At 40.3% G+C, this 23,385-nt stretch overlaps 1 protein-coding gene across 3 annotated transcripts in view; it reads right to left on the minus strand.

Annotated features, from left to right (window-relative positions):
- Positions 1 to 2,604: 2,604 nt before the first annotated feature.
- Positions 2,605 to 23,385, minus strand: part of LOC107511144 (synuclein alpha interacting protein) — a 140,523-nt gene continuing 119,742 nt past the window's right edge. For 2 of the 3 annotated variants that reach the window (XM_016145297.2, XM_016145295.2), the window contains exons 7-12: positions 19,922 to 20,047; positions 15,991 to 16,160; positions 13,212 to 13,304; positions 11,585 to 12,653; positions 10,267 to 10,337; positions 2,605 to 3,163 (exon numbers count right to left, since the gene is read on the minus strand). In XM_016145297.2, coding sequence (XP_016000783.2) covers positions 3,079 to 3,163; positions 10,267 to 10,337; positions 11,585 to 12,653; positions 13,212 to 13,304; positions 15,991 to 16,160; positions 19,922 to 20,047 — 1,614 coding nt within the window. In that variant the 3' untranslated portion in view covers positions 2,605 to 3,078. The remainder of the gene's footprint in view (positions 3,164 to 10,266; positions 10,338 to 11,584; positions 12,654 to 13,211; positions 13,305 to 15,990; positions 16,161 to 19,921; positions 20,048 to 23,385) is intronic. The other variant, XM_016145299.2, reaches the window with a different exon arrangement.

Genomic DNA, 23,385 nt, shown 5'->3' on the forward strand with positions numbered 1-23,385 from the left:
TCCATTTTTATGGCGGGAAAACAACCCTGTTGTAAGAAATTCCTTATTCTTGCTTTGCCATATTGGCTTAACTCAATATTGAGTATGTAGGTTGCATCTGAAGAAATAACATTTAACCTATTTTATATCAGGAAGTTTTTCAGAGAATTATTTAAATATTTACTTTATAGTTATTTCCACTTCTCTGGACCATCCAGGATGTTGCTTATACATATTCGCTTTGAGAAAAAAAATAATTTTCAAAATTTATTCGAAGATACCCTTTGAGAGTCTCATGCCCACTCCCAACTCTATCACACACATCTAGAACTTTCTTATTAGGGTTATGCTCTTGGTGCTAATGTTTTATGAGAATAAATAATGAGAATTCAATCCATTCAAAGTGGTGAAGTTTTGGTATTTTGTTATCTTTTCTAAGACACATTTTTAATTTGATGTGTTGAACTTTGGCAATACAGGTCCCTCTAGTGACATAAAAGAAGTCAGTCTTTAAAAGATGCTGACAGATGTTGCCATAGTTTTTTACAATGGAGCCGAGTTTCCTGTTCTGCCACATGTAATTAGGCATGCAGATAGAGCTTTACTCATTTTACTAGCCCAATGAGAGGCAGTTGGGGCGGGGGCCTCAAAGCTCTGGTTACTCAAAGGAAAAACTCTTTAACATGTAAATGTCTTCCTCTCTACAAAGAAATAAGAGTTTGTGTTTTTATTTAAAAAATTCTGTACAAAACTAGGTTTGTGGTATGGAAAACATCATTTCTATTAATTTCAAGCAAACATAACTAGGGTATTTCATAAGGAACTTGGATTGTACATGTATGATTTAAGAACCTGCATTTTTAGTGTCCTAGCAACAGCATTAAACATAGAATGCATTTTCTTGTAGTCTGGCTCGTCTGAATCTGCTCAGCTTTCCTATTTTACTTTAAAAAAAAATTTGTTTGCTTTTCTTTGCTTAGTACTGTGGTATCTAAAATGCTAGCATTAATTGAATTGCCAGAATTTTCTAAGTCAAGGTAGCATTTCTTTCTTTCAAACTCTTGAAATTTTCTTTGCTATGTTTGAGAACTCTGTCTATGGGTTATAAAATCTGCGTAATGCCCAGTCTCTTTCGACTTTAAAAACATAGTCTAAGAATAAAACTGGGGCCTCTGGGGGAGAGAGCATTCATTGAATCTCTTCTTTGTAGGCCCCGATCTAGGGCTAGGTCCCAAAGGTTGGCTCAAGTGTGATTCCAGCTCATCGGTGGCCTCTGCATCAAGCAGAAAATACAGGCATCTACATTTCACGTGTGGTTGTCATGTATTCTCGATTAGAAGCTCAATCAAGCACTAGAACAGAGCAGTGAAATGTCAGGAAGCAATCAAAGAGGACACATAAAACCAAGGGGCCAATATCAACATAGGGCATCTCATTCGAGAAAAAGACAGTATGAGAAATGCAGAGCCACACATGGGACCAGGCTCTAACGACAGGAACTCACAGGACCCAAACGAGGACAGAGAAAATTGGTTGATATTTACAGGCATGTTGCTCTATAAGTGGGAAGGAATCTACTTCTTAGATGTGTTTGTAGGCCAGTCTTGCCCTTCCAAGGAGGCAGTGCCCCTTGCTCAAGACCAAAGGGTTATCCAGAAGTAGAGCAAACATCACAACCCATGCTTCCTGTGTGCTAGTCCAGTGGACAAAGCTCACAGGGGATAGCATAGCGCAGGACAGATGGATAGTGTAGTGGGGTTAATGAGCAAACCGGTACCAAAGCCAATTCCGCTATTTACCTTGGATACAGCACTTAATTTTCTGAAGTTTAATTTTCTAATCTATAAAATGGGAATACTAATACCTTCGCATAAGCATGGCTGGTGCATTAAAGACACTAAAATATTAGCTCTTTTTTCTATACCTCCTTGAATCTCATCAAGCCTAAGTTTGTCAGATAACCTACATATGCAAAGCTTCCTCCTAATTCAGTACCTTGGCCTGTTTTGTCCACCAGAATACAGAATGGTCCACATTTGACTGCAATAACATTGCTAGTAACCATTAATAGCACATAACACTCCCTCCTCCTGGTAGGAATACATTCTACATTCAAACTAAAATTTGACAGACCTCTTTTGGGCAGGCCCTGCCAACACTTTGAAAATAAAACTCTTGAAGTTTTGATGAAAATATATTTTTTCATGATAGGACAAAACCTCCTGGAACTCACTGCTTACGTGGATTGAAAGAGTTGCATCAAGAATAGGACTGTTATGAATGCAGGCTCCACACTGTCTCCTGAAGGGATTAGAGAGGCCTCATAATGTGTTAGAGGCAGAAAAAAGTGACCCAAGAAGGAGCTAAATCCTTAGTTGTGATTAGCATTTTCTCATGTCAACGCTGCGATTTGAGAAGACATAGGAATTGGCTTATTTTATATACTTGTCTGATCCTTTAGTGCTTAATGAAAACTAGAATGTTTTATTTGATCCCTGTGGGAAAACAACTAAACTGGGCAGTTTGTTCCTGAAATAAAATAGCAGCAATCAAAATACTCTCGAGGTCCCTTAGAAATCAGAACATCACAGATTTATTAGAAAGTAGGTGTCCCAAGCTTATAAGTGGCTGTTAACACTGTTTTATTTTCTTTATACAAAAAGTAGAAATGACAGAAAAACACTCTAGACAGAAAACAATACCACTGACCTGGTCTTACTGAGATGCTGAGCCAAAAGCGCCCGAATTATGGGGAAAGGGAGGTTCAGTCAACATTAGGAAACTCTCATGCAATCAATGAAATACAAACTGGCGTCAGTGGCTTGGTGAATGTCCCGTGGATGGCCGAATCAATCCAATCTTAAAAAACATACATTTACCCAATCATGCTTTTAAACAGCATCTTTTACAAAACAAGTTATATATACAAATATCACCCAAAATGTGTCATATAGTCTACTATTATAAATTTAAGGCATCCTGATATTCTGTTCTTCTGCTGGTGAGGTGTTGTTCTCATGGTTCTACTTCCACAGAGGACAGACCAGAAATTTCCAATGATATCCAAAGGGCAGCAATGAGAGATAATAAACAAGTGATTTACAAGAAGAGTTCTTTTGTCTCTGGCTCAGCAGTGTGCTTTATGCTGTAGGATTTCTTCATTTCTCTATTGATGTCATTATGCCTAAGCAGAAGAGAAACCACGAGGCCAAAATTAGATAAAACTATGGTCGAGTTACAAGACAATACCACTAAACAGCTCACCAAAAATGAAAATTATCCTCATACAAACCACACTGAAGAATGCATCATTCCACTAGGCAAATTATTCTCTTTTCATATAAACTATTCTTTAAAAAATAAAAGCAAGAGTCAACATGTCACAACACACACATGTAGTGAATACTTTTTGTCTCCGGAAGCAATTTCTCACTTATGTTGATTGGAATCCAGGTAAAATTTAAAGTCAGGGAATTTTATCACAAACAAAACAGGAAGTATAGTATTGACGGTCAAGTAGAAACAAGAGATATTTATATTTCATTTATATGAATTCACTAGTGACACCTTTTATTCTTTAATAAGCGTGATCGTTAATAGTTTAAAGAAGGTGCTTTTTGGGGGGTGTGTGATTACTGAGCAACAGCATGTTCATAAATCTATGAGGAAAAGAAGAAACTAGGGAATAATGCTGTTTTTCCTTCAATACTTGTACCTAGTAAGCTTGTGGAACCAGAAGTACAAGCTCAAACCGTGGATCAGTTTTGCTTTTTAAGTGAATTTCCCTCTAGGTAGATGCATTCATTTTCATGGATATTAGTCCCATCTGCGAATAAAACCTTCTGGAGAGGAGTTATCTTCTTACTAAATTCCTTCTTGTTGCTACACTGGACAAAAACAAACTTTCTGGTAATGGTACTCGCTAACATGAGGACATATCTGGATGGAGAACCCAAGTGTAGCTTTGTGGCTTCAAAATCGTGCTCACTTACAAAGGTTATGTAGTCTATTCTTAGTGTTTTAGTAAATATTTGACCATTGTCACAATCTGAAAGTTATAATTCTTATTTTTATTTATTTTTTTGAATAGAATTTTAGAGAGCTGTCCATAGGCAAGAAAGGGAAAAGATGAAAGAAAAACCTGGTTGGTTAAGAGATGTTCTAGGGACTTCCAATTAAACATGGTGGATTAAAAACACACACTTATCACCCATCTTACAAAACAACACTAAAATGAAAACATAGAACTATTAAAGGCATAAACCTAAATGAATGAGGGAAATGGGAGAGGAGTGATAACAGACAAAATGCCAAAAATATTTGAGAAGTGGAAAGGTGGATGGGTGGACATGTGTAGTATTTCTGCTTTAGTACAAGGGGTGGCAGTGTGGTCAAAAATACTAAAGAGAACATTTTCTGCAAAATGAAACCCAGCATGATTAGAGCTGAATCTATACCAAGTAAAATGTTAATTTGAGGCATTTATCTGAATAATATCAAGCTAATTCAAGCCTCCCTGAACCCTCAATTATCTAGTCCCGAATAACTAGTATTCAAAAAAAAAAAAAGTGGGTAATTCTGGCATGAATTATTCAGATAATTTGCTGCTCCTTGATTTCATTTTTTTTGGATATAATATCACATTCTCAGTGACCAAAATTGGAAAGAAGAAAAGGTTTGAATTTAAATAACAGTTTTTCAAGTACTCTAACTTACTGACTCATCTAGGCATAGATTCCATATTTCCAAAGCCTGGACAGTGACTTACTTAGAGGATTAACCTAAAATGGTCCACGCGCACACGTTTCCACTGATAACCAAAATAGGGAGATGTTGGTACTTTTGTGGTTTCCTTCAGAGCTTTAGTGAGAGCATATCTTTAAATTCCACCTACTAAAAAAAGGGATTTACCTTCAAAGTATGAAAACTTGTACTCAATTGAAGTACCCGAACTAAAACTCCCCATCTATAGGGGAACTTGTAATCAGATGGCCTAGATTTATACAGGGCACACCATTCTCTCTGTGGGATGATGAACTCATTCTTTTTATTTCTCTTTTTCCTCCTTCCTCCTTCATTTCCTCTCTCTAGTTGTCCCTCTCTCCAAATATTAATGAAGCCCCTACCAGGTGCCAGGTGCCATGCTAGACACTGGACATACAAAGCGGGGGGAGGGGCTGAGGCCACTATCATGAAGTTCTTATACCTTTCATGGAGTTTGCCGTGTTTTTAACTATATTCTCTTTAAATTCTCTCTTGATTATGATCTCACTAAATGAAAAGACCACGCCTTACTCTGGCACAGCAAAATGTGTGGCTTAGAGCTAAAACACTGTTGAAATGAGCGTGCTGGAAATCCAGGGATGTGGCATTCAGGAAGCTAAAGTGTCGTCACTGTTCCCAGTGGGAAGAAAAACCCCAAATGACTGTGGTCGGAGCAGGGATGCTTGGAGAAGGTCCTGGAAGGTGTCTTGGGTAAAGTTTCCATCTGGTACTTTTAAACCTCCTGCTTCTTGAAAACTCCAGCCTTGAGTTTATAGACAGGAACTGCCCTTTTCATGTACAAACACACCCAAGAGTGGCAGATGCTGGAGCAGTTATGAAACTAACAGAACATGTATCTTTTTTGGAGATGCGTAATTCAAAACTGGACCCTGGGGAGAGCGAGGGAAGGTGTAGGTAGCAGAAGGGAGTTGTTTCTTCCTAAATTTTGTGACTACACTTAAACTGGGATTACCACACTGAATGAATGCATTTCTAGTGGGATGCTTTTGGTTTCCAAGGCAGGTGTCCCACATGTTGATTTCCTGCCTGGCAAAGGCGGGGCTTTAAGATGGAATGTGGGATCTTAGCTTTTTCTGTCTTAACTCATCACGTTTTGATACTAAACTCTGTCTCACTGTCTTCCTGTGGCAGTACATGCTTTTTCCTCTTCCCTGAGGGTGGAAGGAACTTATGAGAAGAAACTGCATTTGCGAATTGTGTTCTCATCAATCTCAGAAAGTCTGGTAGCTTTTAGAGGGAGTGGTAAATTGTGCATGTACACTGGAAAGATCTGATTTTTTAACTATTCCGTATAACATGGACATTTTCCGTTAAGCAACAGCCAATGACAGTGCAAAATTGTGGCATGTTTCAAAGGAGAAGCTGTCAATTAATGTAATCTAGAGAAATAGTTCGAGATTGGGGTCTCCTCTATTACTCCAAGTCATATGCACAAAGCTTCAGTATGAAATACAGGTTCTCTTTGGAACTAATTTGAACCCTAGGGAGGCGGCAGTTGGGGTGGGAGGGACAGGAGTTGTACAGGGAGCACAGAACACCTGGGTAAACATGGGAGGTGTGGAAGGCAAGATAGGCTCTAGAGGTTTCTGGAGGAGAGGTAATCATCTCAAGTACCAGCACCTGCTGGCTAATAGGCTCTGGACTCTAGAACTAGTATATTAGAATGAAAACAGAAAAACATACTTCAGATTAGAGTTTAGAACTTGAAATTATAGTTTTGGAGCAGAGAGTCTAATGTGTAGTGTTACTAAATATACATTTAGTACTAGCACTTTAGAGAACTTTTCCAAACTATCACATCTGGTACGATTCAGTCTGCTCTAAGGGTTTCACTCTAGAACTGTGCAGTCAATACACATTCAAATTGCTTGGAAACACACCTATGACTAACTCTATAACTATCGCTTCAAGAGTTCTTAAAAAGCATATGGGTTAAAAATAAATACTTTGAAGTCAAAAATTTAAGACAGGATTGTAGTTATTTTATTATATCCGGAGAAATCATGGCAAGGATTAATGCATTCAGCTGGATCGAGGACACCTTTTTGGGTGGACGGTGATTTCCTGTGATGATTCCAGAAATGCTGTTCAGTAGGGCTGAGAGTACACTCTACTTGGGTCAGATTTCGGCTAGGGCCTCGCCTCTGCTTTCCCATTGTCTTCTATATTTGCTCATTTTTCCATTTAGTGTGACATCCCGACAATAAGGACAGATGTGTGTGTGTGTGTGTGCACTGCTGGGGGCACCTCGAACTCTGACCTCCTTTTGGGCACAGATGACTGTTATCACAACATCGTATCATCTCAGGCCAAACAAATATATCACTCTCTTTTAAGTGGATGTTGAACAACCTTGACATCTAAGCAAAATATCTGATACTAACTCTTGGCTCCAGATGCACAATTCCCAGTATGGCTAATTCCTTCACAGTAAAACCCACACTAACGGTTTAATGTCTTCTTAAGGAGTCTACTCTCATGTTGGTGCTAGAATTAGGGGTTTCCCGATGCTAACCACTCAGGCTACAGTGCCACTGTGGTCAGGGAGGGTGTGACTGGTGGTGGCCAGGGATTAATGACCTCTCTGCTATTAGTAACTGAAACCAATGCTCACTTCATTTGCTACAAATATCAGATAGACTTAAACTCTGGGAAATGGATGTCTTATTGGCATTTTGAGACAAGTAATTGCAAACATTCCCTTGGAGTTGTAATAGCTCAAAACCAATTTGTCTTTTATAAGAAAAAGTAAAGATAAATCTGATTGTTATAAACAAAGTCATCCTCTGCAGTCGAAACACACTGGGAAAGCTGTTCAAAGTAATAGAGTTGAATCTAATTTTAAAAGGCATTGAAAAGGAATTTAGATTCTTTGCTATCAAGCTGTGACCAATTTAGAAAAAGTAAACAGCAAACAGATCCCTTTCACAGAGCTGACATTCTTTACAATGTTGTATTTATTGCCCCGATTTTTCTTTTACCAGGAAAAATAAAAATTTCTTAGGAACTAAAATGGGATTCCAGTATATGCCTGAAACTAGGGTCCACTGTTCCACTCTTTCTCCTGGGGCTACATTGACAGGGCCATTCAGTGGTATAATGTTTGGGGTCATCTCTAACTCAGTGACCTCCACCAGTTTCCATATAAGATCCTGGGTAATCCTTGCTACCCTAGAGGAACCATTCGGCCTGTAAGCAAATTCTTGGGCCAAGATTTGAAAACTTTACTGATAGATGAACATTTAGGCTTCTTTCTTTCTTGTATCTTTCTATGGGATGCTTTTTCTATGGGTCCCACAGGCAAAATGAAGCCGGCACTGCAGTAGAATACGAAAGATGTTTTTCACACCCACATTTCCATGCAAGTTTTAATTTCTCTGAGGAATCATTTTAACTGCAGATATCCATCCTTGCTCTGTTGAAGGGGCTAATTGGGTTGGTTCTCTCTGACTCTGTGTGATTGTGAGTGAATCAGAAAAATCTCCCCCGTCTCTGGCATAAGCAAACCAGTGGGTTTTCACCTTCTGTGGAACATATACCCAACTAAAACCACGATAAAGTATAGGGTAATGTATAAGGTAGAGAGGGGGAAGGGATCAGGATGCTTACATAAATACACTGCATATTTTTATTTGGGGGTTTCTGTTTATCACTGAAATCAAACTCTGTTAACATGTAAAGCCCATGAATCTGATAGGTTCAAAATTGAGCCTTCAGAAGGATTGTTCTTTAAATTGAGTAGGGAAGTATTAACCTTGTGTCTGACATCTGAGTAGCCCTGCAACTCCATTTAGTGCTCTGATTTTTGTCATCCTATTATAGTAGATTGTTAACTTTGTTTTCTTGTTTGTAAAAAGGATGAAATATTTCTGGCAGGAAAATTTTCTATGATAGTAATTTGTCTTGGTTCCAGGTGCGGTAGGAGCCCAGAAGAAATGAGAAGTTCTTCCTCCTCTCAAAGAGTTTACCAAGTCTTTGTTCCTTCCCTCAGGTGACTTCTGTTTAAGACAAAAGTAGAATTTTCCAGGCCCCAGAAGACACACAAAGCCTCAGATGAGGACAGAGAAGGGTATTGGGACGGTGAAGGTAGGTTGCAAGAAACAGAAATGGGATAGTACCAATGTCTGCGAAGGGAACAGGTATTTTTTTCTATTTTCTTCCCATCCCAGGCATTGGGCTCTAAGCAGTGGTCAAGATTCCTGTCTCAGTGGCCAGCAGCAGCACGATTTAGGCAACATGTCAGCCTGAACCAAGCAGAATGTGATGACCAGTAAATATAGAACCTCCAAGGCACTTCCTTCAACTTACTGTATTAATGAGACTCACTCGGGGCACCCCCTAAAATGATTGAGATTTAGTTTTCCTCTAACCTGAACAGAGATCTAGAGCAGATTAATTTTTTTTGGAGCATATTAATTTAAATTTTAAAAGGGAAAAAAAGGAGAGTAATATTTATCACATCTTAGCATTCTGAACTAAAATTTATACCCTCAACACATATGCTCATATTTGTGTGTATAACTATATATATACACATATACACATTTACACAAACATTCTGGAGGATTTTGGAAGAGTGCTGAAAGGTATGTCATACTTTTAAATGATTCGTTTTGATTTAATTGAATTTAAATGATTGAAAATTGATAGTCTCCTTTTAAAATGGATTTGAGATTTAACTCATCTGAAATAAACCAGTAAGAGGCACTGACTACATTAACGCCCCCTCCACCGCTCTCCTTTTCCTCCTCCCATTTCCTTCCTTGTTGGGGAGCGGTTCATATTCTCCCAGGGGGATGAAATAAAGCCATGCTACGGACAGGCTTTGCCCAAGAAGGTGCCTGAGCCACCTGTGACCTCCAAAATGATCCTTTTATGTACACAGTTGATGCATTTTGAATCATAAACATTTTGTTTGAGAAAAACCCTTCTTTAGTTTTTTTTTTTTTTTGGGGGTGGGGGGAGGTCACTCAGAAACTGGCTTTTTGACTGGCATTGCAGGTCTGAATGTTATGCTGGAGCAATTTCAGAATGGCAGGGCAGGCCTGGCTTCTCTGAAGGGCAGCACAATGGTGACGAATGGAGCTTTCAGTCTACGCTCAACAATGAAATAAAACCTCAGCTCTGCTTCGATGTTCTGATTCTGATAGGAGGTTGACTCATTCCACTCAGGACAGGAAATTTAATTTCTATACTTACTTGGTACTTGACTTCATTAAAACCAAGACTGAAAGCCAAAGTCAACTGGGAAACAGCGTTTGTGAGCTAAGTAGATTCCTCTGCCCTCTGCTGCTGGAATAAAGCCCCTCCTATAGGGGACCTGCTCCCTTTCTAAGGTCCAGTTACAAGTCTGCCTGCTCCTATTTTGGGGAAGAGTTGTAAGTTTCTTCTTCCCTGGCATCAGCCCCTGCTAAAACAGCCCCAGGAACGTGATTTAAAAGGACATGCAATTCGAAGCAAAAGCATAGCATGGCTGCACAGCACATCTCCCACACCACGTACCGTGCATAGTTACGCAGATGCTCTTCAATCAGCGCTTTAGAGGAAAGGTTGATGCAGCTGCTGGACATCGCCTAGAGAGGTGCAATTAAAAGTCATCTGAAAACATGCAGCAAGCTCAGTACATGCGCAAGTCCCAAAAAACAGGAGGCGTGCAGGAGAGGTTAGGCCAGGACAGAGGCTTCATTCACTCTTTAAGGAGCATGGAGATCTAGCTGCTGGGGGTAATTCTTCTTTTACTCCTGAGCAAGAGAACCCATTAGGTTTCTTGGAAAAGCTCTATCAAACAATGTAAGTTTGGATATATTTAACTCCAGGGTCTGGTGTTTGGGGCACAAGCGTGACTTTTCTAGCTGAAACAAATACCCGCTAAAGTCTTTTATAACAAAGATAATTTACAGTGGAAATCAATGGATGTTCAATTAATTAGAGTCGTATTAACTAAAACTTGATTTGGGTATAGCAAAAAGAATTGGACAGCTCTTAGATGTTCCTGGGATTTTACTTTGGAGTAAAGAATAGATTATGCAGGTTGTTATGCTCTAGATTATTTGATGGATATTCCTTAGAGAGCTTTGCATTTTGGCTGATATACCGATTTTTTTTTTTTTTTTTTTTATGGCATGGCATACACAGATCATGCAGGAAACACTGCCTAAGAAGAGGTTTGTCTATCTCTTCACTGAATTTAAACCACAGATTATAGTGCATGGTTTTCCAATAAAGGCAATTATAAAATGTAGTTCATGGCACACTCTGCCATCCCCCGTGTACTGGCAAGCACTTCAGACTGCTATAGCTTTCTGATCAACACTTAGGGGCCCGCACCGTGAAATGCCACTGTGGAGGTCCCTGTGGTATATTCATTTCAAAGGTCATTCCAAAGTTGAGTAGTTAAGTCTTTAGAAATAGAGTTTCTATTTATGTGCTCTGTAATTGGGCTTGAGAATAAACTATCTAGTCACATGAGGAGAACAAACTTTTCCTGAGGCAGAATCCACACCAAAGAAAGGCCTGATTTCACATCGATTGGTGGTCTAATCTTGTAGAAACATCTTCCCAGTCTAGGACTCCTAATACTTAAGGATCAAACTAGGGAAATTTAGCGACCAGTATATAATTTCCTGTGATTTATTCAATTTTTCTCTCTGAGTATTTTCCAAGTAAAGAGCAAAGGGTATGCATTTGGCTTTCCACGCATCCCCCCTTTGCAGTTTTTCTGAGGATTACCTCGAGGTGGCAGAGGTCAACAATCTGCAGTATCAGGACCTACAGAATTAATTCAAAGCAAGAAAAGAGATATCCTCCAAATAGCACTCACCGCCTTATTCTTTCCTTTGATAGCAGAGCTCATGGGATTTCCCTTGGCATCTGCCATCTTCCTGCCAAGAGAGGTTAAAGGCAGTGTGGAGGTCTTCAGCTGGTTGACTGCCTGATAGTTATTATTATTGTTCTGGTTGCCGCTTAAAGTCTCCATGATGGATCGGAAGGTTCCGAAAGGCCTTTTTAGTGGATCCCCTGATTCACTACTTGTAGATGTCCGCTGGAGGGTCCTGCCCTTTTCTCTGTCTTTCTCTCCATTTAGTTCAAGGCTAGATTGCTCCATCTGCACCACTGGCTCCTCAAAGGTAACTCTGAGTTTTAAGTTCTGAGATGTCCGGCGCTTGGAAGATGGAGACTTGAGGGCACTCTTGGGACTTGTGGCCACTTTCTGGGCAGCAGTGCTGTCAGGGCTGGGCTGAGTGGGGTCTCCAGAGGGCTGGTTTTGGGGAGTAGTCCCTGAGCCCAGGCACTGGGATTCCAGGTCCGGCTCACTGCTTTCTGAGGTGGGAGACGGGCTATGGCCGTCCAGAGATTTGGAGGCCTTGATGCTAAAAGGAAACCTGCGTCCTGATGCCAACGTGTGTTTCTTTATCATCAAGTGTAAGCTTTCTGCACTGTCCATGCCCTCCACACTTTCCACGATGGGCTGCGGTCGGGGCCTGTCAGCCTTTCTCACAGGTGTGCTCTTGGGGTCCTCAGAGTTGTTGGAGTCTGTGTCGGACTCACTCAGTGACCGCTGCATCAGCTGCCTCAGCCTGGCTAACTTCAGTTCTCTCTTCTCCGGAGGGATCTTTTTTGAATTTCTAGAGGAAGCGTGAGTATCTTGGAATTCCAAGGACAGCTTTTCCTGGGTGCAGACATTCTCTGAGATATCTTTTCCCAATAACTGGCGCAGGATTTTATCAGAATCTTCATCTTTTGCTTTAGCCCTACCCCGACTGGATGCTGACAGGCTTCCAAGAACCTGCACCCCCTCCTGGATTCCTGGTTTACTTTTGGCTACAGACTCATCGTCTGTATCTGGGGATTTCCACTGGGACTTTCTAGAGGCTGGTGAGGATGGTGAACTGAAAAAAGGATGAAGGACATATGAGATGATTTCCTACAGAGTCAAAACAACTCAATTGCAAGTCATGGCTTGGCCTTTCTGCCGCTGACAACTTACAAATCAGAAAGATTGGAATAAGAATAATCACTTACTGTCTGTTCAAAGCAATCTGCAAACACTCTGTAGTGGCAACCATAATGAAAGTAGAGTATGCTTCATACCTTACACTATGACTAAATTTGTCTTAAATTTTACTATTAACACATCAATTTTGCACAAATTTTCTCAATCCCACCTTCAACAATCTTATGAACCTACATATCTACTCCCATTTTATAGACGAAAAAATAAAAGACTCCAAAAGAGTGACTTGTTTATAGTTACAGAACAAAGAAATGGCACAGCCAGAGATCAATCTGGGTCTCCTGACCCTCGGTCCAATGCCTTTCCCCTAATTTTTAATCCTCTTTATAAAAATAAAATGTTTTGTTTTCATCTTCTTAAAAGACATTGAAAGAAAGTTCAAAAGAAGGCTCAGAAATTTAAGAATTCTAACCACCAATGTTCCTGGCATTACCTGGGCGAAGAAAAGAGTGACTTGCCCTCTGATTTCTGGGCTTCCAGAAGCTGTTGGAGCTGGCTCTGTAGCGTGACATGTTCCATTGTCTGTCTGGGAAAAACAAACCCCAAACACATAAGCTCTCTAACAGGCGGCTACTACTATAAATTAATAGGTATAAGATTTTTACGATAATTTGCAGCAACTTGCAATGAATCTAAAAGCATCATGAAAGTGCAGAAGACTCATTCTTACAGTTCAGAAATTTTCCTAAGGATACAATCAAAAGCACCCAAAATGGATGTAAATTTATTATTCATATTGTAAAAAACTGTATGTAACCTAGATGCTCATGAATAAGACTGGGTAAATAATTTGTAATTATTTCTATCAAGGGAGCTATTAAAAATTATAACATACTTGACTATTTATCCCATAGGAAAAGTTTCCCTAATATACGTATATATATATATCAAGTATAAATATAGTGTACTTTCCTTAAGTAAAAAAGGAAGTTACAAAATACTGTATAATCTCATTTTTAAGAAAATTCCTCTCCTCTCTCTCCAAATAAGGTCACTCTCTGAGATAGTAGGGGCTAGGACTCCAACATACTGCTTTTCTTAGGCAGCGAGGGGTTAGAGGCATGGGGGGTGGGGTGGGCACAATTCAAACCATAATACCCAGGCTTGAAGATTAGGATTTCTAAAAGAGCCAAAGGATGCCATTTCTAAATATTAACTATGTTTATTAACTATAAAGAGCCAGTAAAAGCATTCTAATAGGAAAAAGCACTCCTCAAGAGTGTCTCCCACTCAGAATTTTGGACCGGAAAAACTAGTGTTTTCCATCCTTCCTCCTGCATCTTTCTGTGTGACTGGTCAGTGTACTGTGCTATACAAAGTGAATTTCTCTATTCATTTCTAGTTTTGCCAACCTCACTGAGACATGTGGTTAGGTAAAAGACTAAGGTCCACATGCAACCTTTCTTATTTAATCTTGTCATTGGCCTAACTCCAATGGTCTGCAGCATTCAGCTTCAGAGACAACGGAAGAACTGTTGTCTATTAGCATACACATGTATTTTATCCCAGGATCATCAACGGAGAGAGCAGCCAAGACACTGACCTTGAAAAGTTCACCAATAAAACAGCTATTATAGCTCATGAAAACCTCTCAGACTCTGTGGTACAGAGAATGAAGAGAAGGCTCTGGGATCTTTTCTCTGAGTATGGCCCTTTAGGAAAAAAAAACATTTGTTGGATTCTTTAAAAGTTCCTCTTGATGGATGTATCTATACACTACCAGGGGGAGTGAACATTGGTAGAACATTTTTGGAAGGGTATTAGGCAACATCAATCTCCATTTTAAATGCATATGCCCTTTTTCTAGCAATTCCCTTTCTAAGAACTTATCTTTAGAAATACCTATATATGTACCAAAAGAATATTTGCTTTGGAAAGAACTTATTGAGTTATGAATTTATATGCATTTTCCCATCAATTGCATCCAGTTCTTTAAGCTCATCTAGCCCACCTGCCCAAGTGGAAATGTGTGAAACTGGGAGGAGGACATTTGAAGGGAACCCTTTTAATTTTTAAATTTTATTTTGTTTTTCTAGTAAAAGTCTAGACTCCTTAAATAAAGTATTCCAGGTACTGGCAGGGGGAGGGGCAGGAGGGTACAGACTTGTACATCCAAGGCAAGAGAGTAAAAGTAGGGAGCTTGAGGTGTCCCCAAACTTGCAGAAGAGACAGAGGGTCCAAGGTCTCATCATATTGTTGTGTGAATTACACTTGTAATCAGTTAAGGCCTCTCATCTACCCAAGGTCTTTTTTTTCTAATGGAAAAAGGGGAAAAATGCGTATTTTTATTATTGAAAGTAAGACTTTGTAATTTTTCTCTAAAATTTAATTTTTAAGGTCTAGCCTCCTAAGTCATGTCAACATTACTTTGAATATTGATTCGGATTTTCAGTGACTCCCTCCCCAATATGGCAACTATAATTTGTTATGTTTTCCAAGGGTCAGCCTTGGTCTCAGACGGGCTTCAGCTCCTTAATGCTTCAATCCACCAAAGACCTACCTGACGGACGTCTTCTCTGGTCCCCTTTTCTTTAAGCGTATAATGACAACCTCCCAGAAATGCTTCCCTGACATCAGGTATACAATGTATATCAGTTTAATAATATCATCAAGAAAAAAAAAACTGACTCTTGTTAGACAAAGAGTATTTTAAGTATACTTGAAACTGACTACTATTTTATGTTCTGAAGATTAATGAATCATCCGCTTAATAAATTTACTGCTGATATTTACCAAGTTACTTGTCTGTAATTTCCCAATTATATATTTTTCTTTTTGAGAATACTAAGAAACTATCCCATCACTAGCCATTTTTTCTTTCTCATGTACTTTATAATTTTCTAAAATATTAAGGACAGAAGATTGGGAATGATGCCCATGGATGCTTTCCACATTTGCTCTGTAATCTGGCCCTGAAATGGGAACACAGAGAGAGGCTCTCTCCTGTCCACCACGGCTTAAATTCCCTGCTTACAAAGCTTGCTCTGTATTTTTCATTTGTTTAAGTATCATTTTGCCCCTGCAGAGATGGCATCTTCAGCATGAATGCTGGATGTGAAGATTTGGAATAGAGGGAGAAAAAAAGATGAGGAGAATGCTAGGAAGTCCCCATACAACCCGTACAAGGGGGAGCTTACCAAAGCACCGGGCTGACACATATACCCAATAATGATGAGTCAGACTTTGCTCTCAGGGAATGAACAGGCACTTACTCCTTTAGCTGCTTGGTTAACTTCACCACTTGAGAGGCCAGTGACATGCAGGTCTCCACCACCACCAGGTACCGGGAGCACAGGGTGTGCCCATGGCGCTCGGCGCTCTGGGAGGGTTTGTCCCCCGCGTGGTTCTGCATGGTGACATTTGCTCCATATTCAACCAGGGTCTGTCAGAAAGTGCAGAGACATGTGATCGTATCAGGACCTTCTTCTAAACATTACTGTTAAGTGACTGTAACAGAAGGTTGAATGGAACGTGTTCTATTATTCAAAAACCAGTTACCAGAGCCCACAGCAGGGCAAGCTGCAGGTAGAGGTACCAACACATATGAAAGAGAGCCTCTGGAGCTTCCGGCAGCCGATGTCAGACACCTCCCTTTGGAGCCTACAAAGATGCAGTAGACCACTCTCAACCCCTCCCCAGCTTCAGAAGGAGATTGGGAAGGGGAGAGGTCGCTGCTATCCTTGGAGTTCTCTCCTTTATGAGGAGTTCAGGGTAGTGTCTGTGGTGAGATGCTGTGTCCCTTTTAATGGGTGGGCTCATAAAGTTGGGAATGCCTGTAAAGAGGTGGGAGTGGAATTTTGTTTGCCTCTTCATATATACTTGGAAAGCACATTTGATCTCTTGCTGAGCCTACTTGATCAGGAATAAAAATTGGAGAGAAATGACATGGCAGAGGCTGTGAGGCAGCCCACACTCCCACCTCATGCCATGGCAAGGATATGTCCTGTAGACTGAGAAGACATTGTAGAAGGAAGTTTGGTGTCAGCCTGTTTTCACCACATTACAAGGGAGAGGGTTCTCTCGCAGCAAGAGACAGTGGGATGTGACACAGGTGTGAGGTTGGGGCCAGATCTCCAATGTCAGATCTCAGCAGGGAGGCTCGAGGCCCCTCTGAAGTCCCCACCCACTGCGCTCATCAGAAGTCAGCATCTGAAGGCTGCCCATGGAGAGCGTCAGTGGCCAAAGAAGCAGTGACGGCTTTCAGGGAGAGTGATGTGGCCTTCCCTAGTTAAGCCAAGACACTTCTTTCTCTCCACACCTCCTGTTTGTCCCCAGCACTGGGGCTCAGAAGGAAGATGGGAATAGGAGCTAAAATGGAGCGTAAAAAGCCGATCATGCTCACTGCCTGTGCCAGTCCCTGGAACCGACTCCAATCTGGGGATGAGAATGCTCTGAATCCGAAATAAGACAGATTTTAAACTGGTCTGGAGTCAATGTTAAGAGGTAAAAGCAAGCAAAAAGTTATGGAATCCAGCCAATGCATCATTAGTAGAGGAGAGATTTGACGGAGCACGATTGACACCACTAATTAAAAATAAAAACAAAAATTCTTTTGTATTTATACTGTGATGACATTAGATTTCACCAAAAGCTGTTACATCAATACTAACGTGCCGCCACAATCGGACATATTCTTTGACACTATCAAGATGAGATTGGAGGCCTCTGGATTTATTTTAGTAGTAGGTAATGTTTTTCCCACAAGCAATACTTGTAATTTTTGAATCGCTAGACTACTCAGACTCAGAGGTCATTAAGGAGCTTCATTTTTCCTTTGGTTTATCATCACTCACCATGAAAGGTCAACCTGCCATAAAGTCATCGCCACCCACCCCACGAGAGTGTTACAAAGGCCACCTCAGCCCTGAACTCAGAGCTCTCCGAGAGAGTCAGTGTAAACACATCCTGTTGTCACCCCCTCGACTCTGGCCTCGGCAGCTTTCTTCCCAACATCTTCCAAACTCAGTCCCCATCTCACCTCAGAAGGAACCTTGCTCACCCCCTTTTCTGCTCTCAGTCTTTTTGTATTTGTTTTTGAATCTCACACCCAGTGGACAGACCCACTTCTAAGATTATCCAAGTTTCCACATTCATGGTATCTAGTGCCAAAAATATCATTTGTGTTAAGTGGAGTGATGAGTGTTCTGAGAGGACAGACGGCCTCACCTCACACTTTAAAAAGAAAAAAAATAACTGAACTCTCAAACAGAATTAGTGATATCAGCTGGTTTTCTTTGGCTTTCTGTCATTTACGAGCTGATAAAAAAGTTTATTTCAAGACTGTTAAACGGAAAAACAAAGTTTTCCAGTTTTTATTCCATTCTTTTTCTTCCACGAAAAAATAATGCTACTCCTTTCATCTTTCCGCAGATCCTGGTAATAATTTACATTTCTCTCTTTTCTATACTCTCCAATTTCTCATCACTCCTTTTACAACTTGGTGCCTTAAATGAGAAGATACACACTTTGCCAACGATAGTGGGGAAATCTGCAGACACTTGGAATATTTCCTATCGACTTAGCTCTCTGAAGAGCAGTCGCATGTGAGTAGAAGCTCTATAGAGTGCTTTCTGCTGTTACCGCTGCCTTTTTTCGTGAATCTCCTGTCTCTCATATTTACAGCTTTTCCACATCTTCTCCTGTTGTTTCTCGAGTTCTCTCTACTTTCCTGAGCAACTGGTTCTTGCTGCCTGGTTTTCCCTGTCAGATGCCTTGCACACAGTAGGACCTCAGTAAGTACCTATTAAATAAACGAGCAAACTGAGTTTGCAATAAAAGAAACAACAAGTAACAAGGAAAAAAGTACTGCTTCCTTAGAGTTGTTATATACACATAACATTTAGAACTGTATGAATTTATTAGTAAAGTAAACATATTTGCTCTATCACGGCTGTCAGCCATATGTTGTCAATGGCCCTTTCGCACATGTCTGGGAGATGTGGGAACAAAGCCATCGATGTCGGGTCATTTTCAGTAAGAATGGTATGATTGGTCTGATTCTGGTCATTATGATTACTGTTTACAAATTAAATTCCAGGCTAAATCTAAATTTTAATTTTGTTTCCAATTCAAAGCCATTCTTCTCCTCATACTATACTCTTCTTCTACCCGTGGTTCCCCCAACTCTTCAGCTACCTCTCTTTGCTTTGTCACTCAGGGTCTTAACATTTTCCTGAGTGAAAAGGTCTATCTGCTTTTCAGGTTCACGAGTGCCCCAAACTTCTGAAGACCCTTGCAATCCTACCATCATGTGCTGCTGTGATGGTGGCACCAGGGTTGGCTCAGTCTCGTGCAGCTCTCGGCTGAGGGACGGGACGCCAACTCCTCTTGCAGGAAAGCCACGCTCTCTAAGCAGCCCTCTCTAATACCCACTCATGTGGCTTGGGGTAGGGAGAAGAACCTTTTCCCCTCTCCCGTGGCTCTGCTCCCCAGTTGTTTTTATATCATTGCACACGAAGATTATAGCAATACTTGTAAGGCCTGCTGGGCTGAACAGATCAGGCCAGCTGAGGCTTGGGGGTGGAGTGACTGGCCAATCAAGGCCATGGCTAGCTTGCCCAACAGCTGAAGGGTTCAGTATCCGTGGCCCCCTTGTAATTAATTCTGGGCCTTTTTGAATGTGAGAAGCTCATTCCTTCTACAGAGCAAGAGGGTGGGGAAATACACTCTCTCTAGCTTACTACCCCTTAATTCTGAAGAATTATTCTAACCTAGTCTTGAAAACTCTGTCCTGTTTTTCATACACCTGGGCAGTAGACGTGTGCCAATGGTAGCGTGATCCATCTGCCATTTCAGAGACTGAGAGATGTCAGTCTGGTAGTGATCTCCTCCCATCTTGAGAATATGGAGGTACTTAATGTCTACTGTCCTCAGCATTGGGGTTTAAAGTAATGTTGAGAGAGAAGGAATACTCCCTTTCAACTTCAACATCCTGTGACACTTAAGGAGAATCTCATGGGGCTATTATGCCTTTATGTGTGAAATTCTGGAAATACAAATATGTCAGCATTATTCCTTATTATCTACCACAATAGAAAAAGCTGAGTTAATCCATTCTTCCAGTGAACAAAATTTCTTTTCTTTTTTTTTTTTTATTACTTGATAAACTCGTTTCTCTCTTCAAAGCAGCGGGGGCCAGTGTACCTGTATGCACCCGAGGTAGCCATGCTGTGAGGCTACGTGAACGGCGCTGTTCCCATCCTGGTCCACTTCATCCAACGAGATGCCCTGTTCTTGCATAAACTGAAGAAGCCACAAAAGAATTTTTTCCTGGAAACACAAAAGGAGCAGAATGAATGGAATATCATGTAGAGAAATCTAATAAAAGTCAGAGGAAAACAGAACTCCAAATGAAGTTAAGATTTAACCCAACCTTACAAGAGAAAATTCCCATGCAGTGTGAACTGAAAATCCATGACTGTCTGTCTGATGTCAATGAAAGGCTAACACTCAGAGAATGTTAAGAGCAGGAAGTTATCTCTGAACTGCTCTTGTTTTACTTACTTATTCTATGGATGAGAAAGTTGATCTGCAGAAAGTTTGAGAACCTCTTCAAAGTCACACACCTAGATAGATCCAAAGTAAAAACCAGAATCCAAGTCTTTCGATTCCAAGGCCATGATTTTGCAACTTACTTATACTGTCTCCAGCCTTGAAGAATGCTATTATAAAACTTTGAACTATTGAGATAACTAACTTGTACTTTTAAGTTTATAATGCTTCAACCATGTCTTCCTAATCTCATGCTTCCTACAATCAACAGGCTTACAAAAAGAGGCGACACGTGAAGTTGCCAAATATAAGATAACTTCATCGAAATAAAACTGGGACCCTCTCGATTTTTTCTGATCAAGTAAATATTAGTGTCATTTTAAAGGCAAAGCTTTCTCTTCTTCCATGTTACAGGAAGGGCACCTAAAGCTCTGAACATAACCTTTCAAAAGCAAAGACGTGGAGCAGTCAATGTGTGTTACCACAATCTGTTTGTATTTTACCCACTGAGTCTTTGTGGTATTTTCATGTTATGCTTGGCCCCAGGAGAAAGCAGGGGGATGGGATTTCACTGTTTAAAATAGAAAAATTAAATATAATGTTAAAAAAATATGAGAGTGGTAAAAACAACAGCATGAAGTTAGTGGGTGGAATTTGACATTTAAAAAGATGATCATGTGTTTGAAATAGCCTTGAACCTCTCCTTAGCCTTTTAAAGGATTTTTTTCCCCCTAGTTATTTGCTCGGACTGGTCATGAACTTTTATACTTTTCTGGATTAAATTTGCCTTCACCTTCTGAACATGCCAACTAATCTGCTAAAGGAATGTTGGATAAAAACAGCCAACTCCTTTAATGTTTTGCTCCTCATGTGGGGAACAGGGCACTGTTTATGAAGGCATCTGGGACATCAGGGGCAGACCGAACATTTGCACCACACTTTTTCCACGTGAGCAAGCAGGGGGTAAGACCCCTAAAGAGCAAGGAGAGAAAAATGTACCTATGACCTACTAAGAATGCACCCAGGGAAGGGAGAGTGAGTGTTAGCTGCAAAAGTAGAAAACCTTGCGGAAAGTGAGACCCTCAACATTCCCAGAGGATGAGGCTGAGCAGAGCCTGGAGGCCCGGCTGGAAGTCAGAATCTGGATAAGGATCTGCCGATAGGCTTAATCCTCTTCTTCAGAGGCAAACTTGGAGAAGGTTGGTGCTGAAATTTGGACCAGAGTGGGTGATGTTTCACATGCATAAGGTAGAAACATTTGCTTTATTTTCCCTTATTTGGTAGAGAAAACACTGGATTATTTTTGTTTGGAGACTGATGATTGTACCATGTGCTCTTAACTCCTTAAAAGATCCAGATGAATGGATGTATTTCAGAATAAAGGGCACACCACCTGCTTGGAAGTCTATAGCTAAGACACAGCTGCAGCTGTACAGGTGACAAGGACAGCCCTGCCATGGTCAGTGGGTCATTCTCAAGCTTGTGGAGACTGGACTTGCACCATGATATTAAATCATGGAATCTTAATATCACTGAGTGCAAGAGATTTTAGGGAATCATCCAATTTAAACATGCTTACTTAACAAATCAGTATACTGAAGAAGATAACTGTATTTTTCTGATATTCTAACAGCTTTCTTTAGTAAGTAAAGTTCAGAAGAGTTCAAAATATCAAGAAATGTTATATTGAGAAATATGTGCCTTCTGGTCAGGCACATTTTTATATTTTCAGACTCAATTAAATATTATAGTGGATATGTCTATTCCACATGCACAGAAAATGCCCTTGACTATAATTCACAGTATTTTGATTTTTAGTAATGGAGTTGTAGGAAATGGAATACTGCATTTCATAAGACTAAGAATTTTTTTCCTTGTAGAAATCTGGGAAATAATCTGGAGACCTGGACTTTTCACGGGCTTGATAACTTGGGGGAACAAGATGAGGTCTGTGAGAGGCAAGAGCTGCCCTGGCTCCTGATGGCTCTCTGAGTCGATTCAGTCCATATTGTTACAACAAGCTGCCTTTTTCTCTTATGAAGGTATGGATAACTCTTTCTTCCTTATAATTAAAGACTGAACCCAAATCAATATGTAATACCATGTCATTTATTGTAAGGTAAATGTATAACCCAGAGATGGTGAAATGTGAACAAAAAAGTACATCTAAGAATCGCTTAAATAGGTTAAGGCCTAAATGATTATTTGATGTTTCTCTTATATTTTACTTATGGTGAAATAAATAAGCTAATACTGATAGCAATAAAAATAATAAATTGGAAGGCATCCAGTAATCATAATAGCCAAAAATTTATCTGGCACCTGTGACAGGCACTGCTTCACGGAGCTTCTCTCATTTAGTCCTCCGAACTACCTGTGAAGAAGGTTCCATCACCACCATTTGAAAGATGAGGACACTGAGGTCCAGGGAGACCTTATTCTTTTTTATTTTTGAAAAAATAAATGTATCCAAGGCCACTAAGCTAGTGAGTGTTAGGGCTAAGATTTAAACTCCGACAACTTGACTGAGGAGCCAATGCTCTCCATGACTGTCTTCTGCGTATTCATATCCACAACTGCTCAATGCCCCATGACTGCTGACTCTGTAAAAGACAGGCTTCCCTTGCACCCTCTGGGGCACAGAAAACAGGGTTAACTGCTCATCAGTCTTTGGGTTCATGGAGCTCTGTGTCGCTTCGACTTTTCCAAAGATCGGTCCCTGGAGAGCAGATGTATGCTCACGCTAATCAAAGATTTTTCTATTTTGCTTTCATCTGCAATTGCAGCGCTCTCATTGTTGTTTACTTATTTCTACCCCATGGTGGAGAAACAATAAAGTCAAAGGAATCTTTCTCTTTTTAAAGTAAATTGTGGAAAAACAATAACATACAGCCAGTGGAAGCGCTCCCCCCTCACCAGCATGTCCACCACTGTTCATGCCCATTTATAGGAACTGCTGAGCCTTTTATTTTTCCAAAAAGTACCCCACCCCCCACCTGCCTTTTAATCTGAATCAGGGCAATCATTTAAAATGAAGAATGAACACCACAGTGTGAGCAAAGGTATTCTTCTTGGTAAATGCTCATTGCTAATATGAAGCTTGTTTTTTTTTAGCA

The sequence above is a fragment of the Rousettus aegyptiacus genome, unplaced genomic scaffold (genome assembly GCF_014176215.1).
Source record: "Rousettus aegyptiacus isolate mRouAeg1 unplaced genomic scaffold, mRouAeg1.p scaffold_m13_p_8, whole genome shotgun sequence".
NCBI classification, from domain to species: domain Eukaryota; kingdom Metazoa; phylum Chordata; class Mammalia; order Chiroptera; family Pteropodidae; genus Rousettus; species Rousettus aegyptiacus.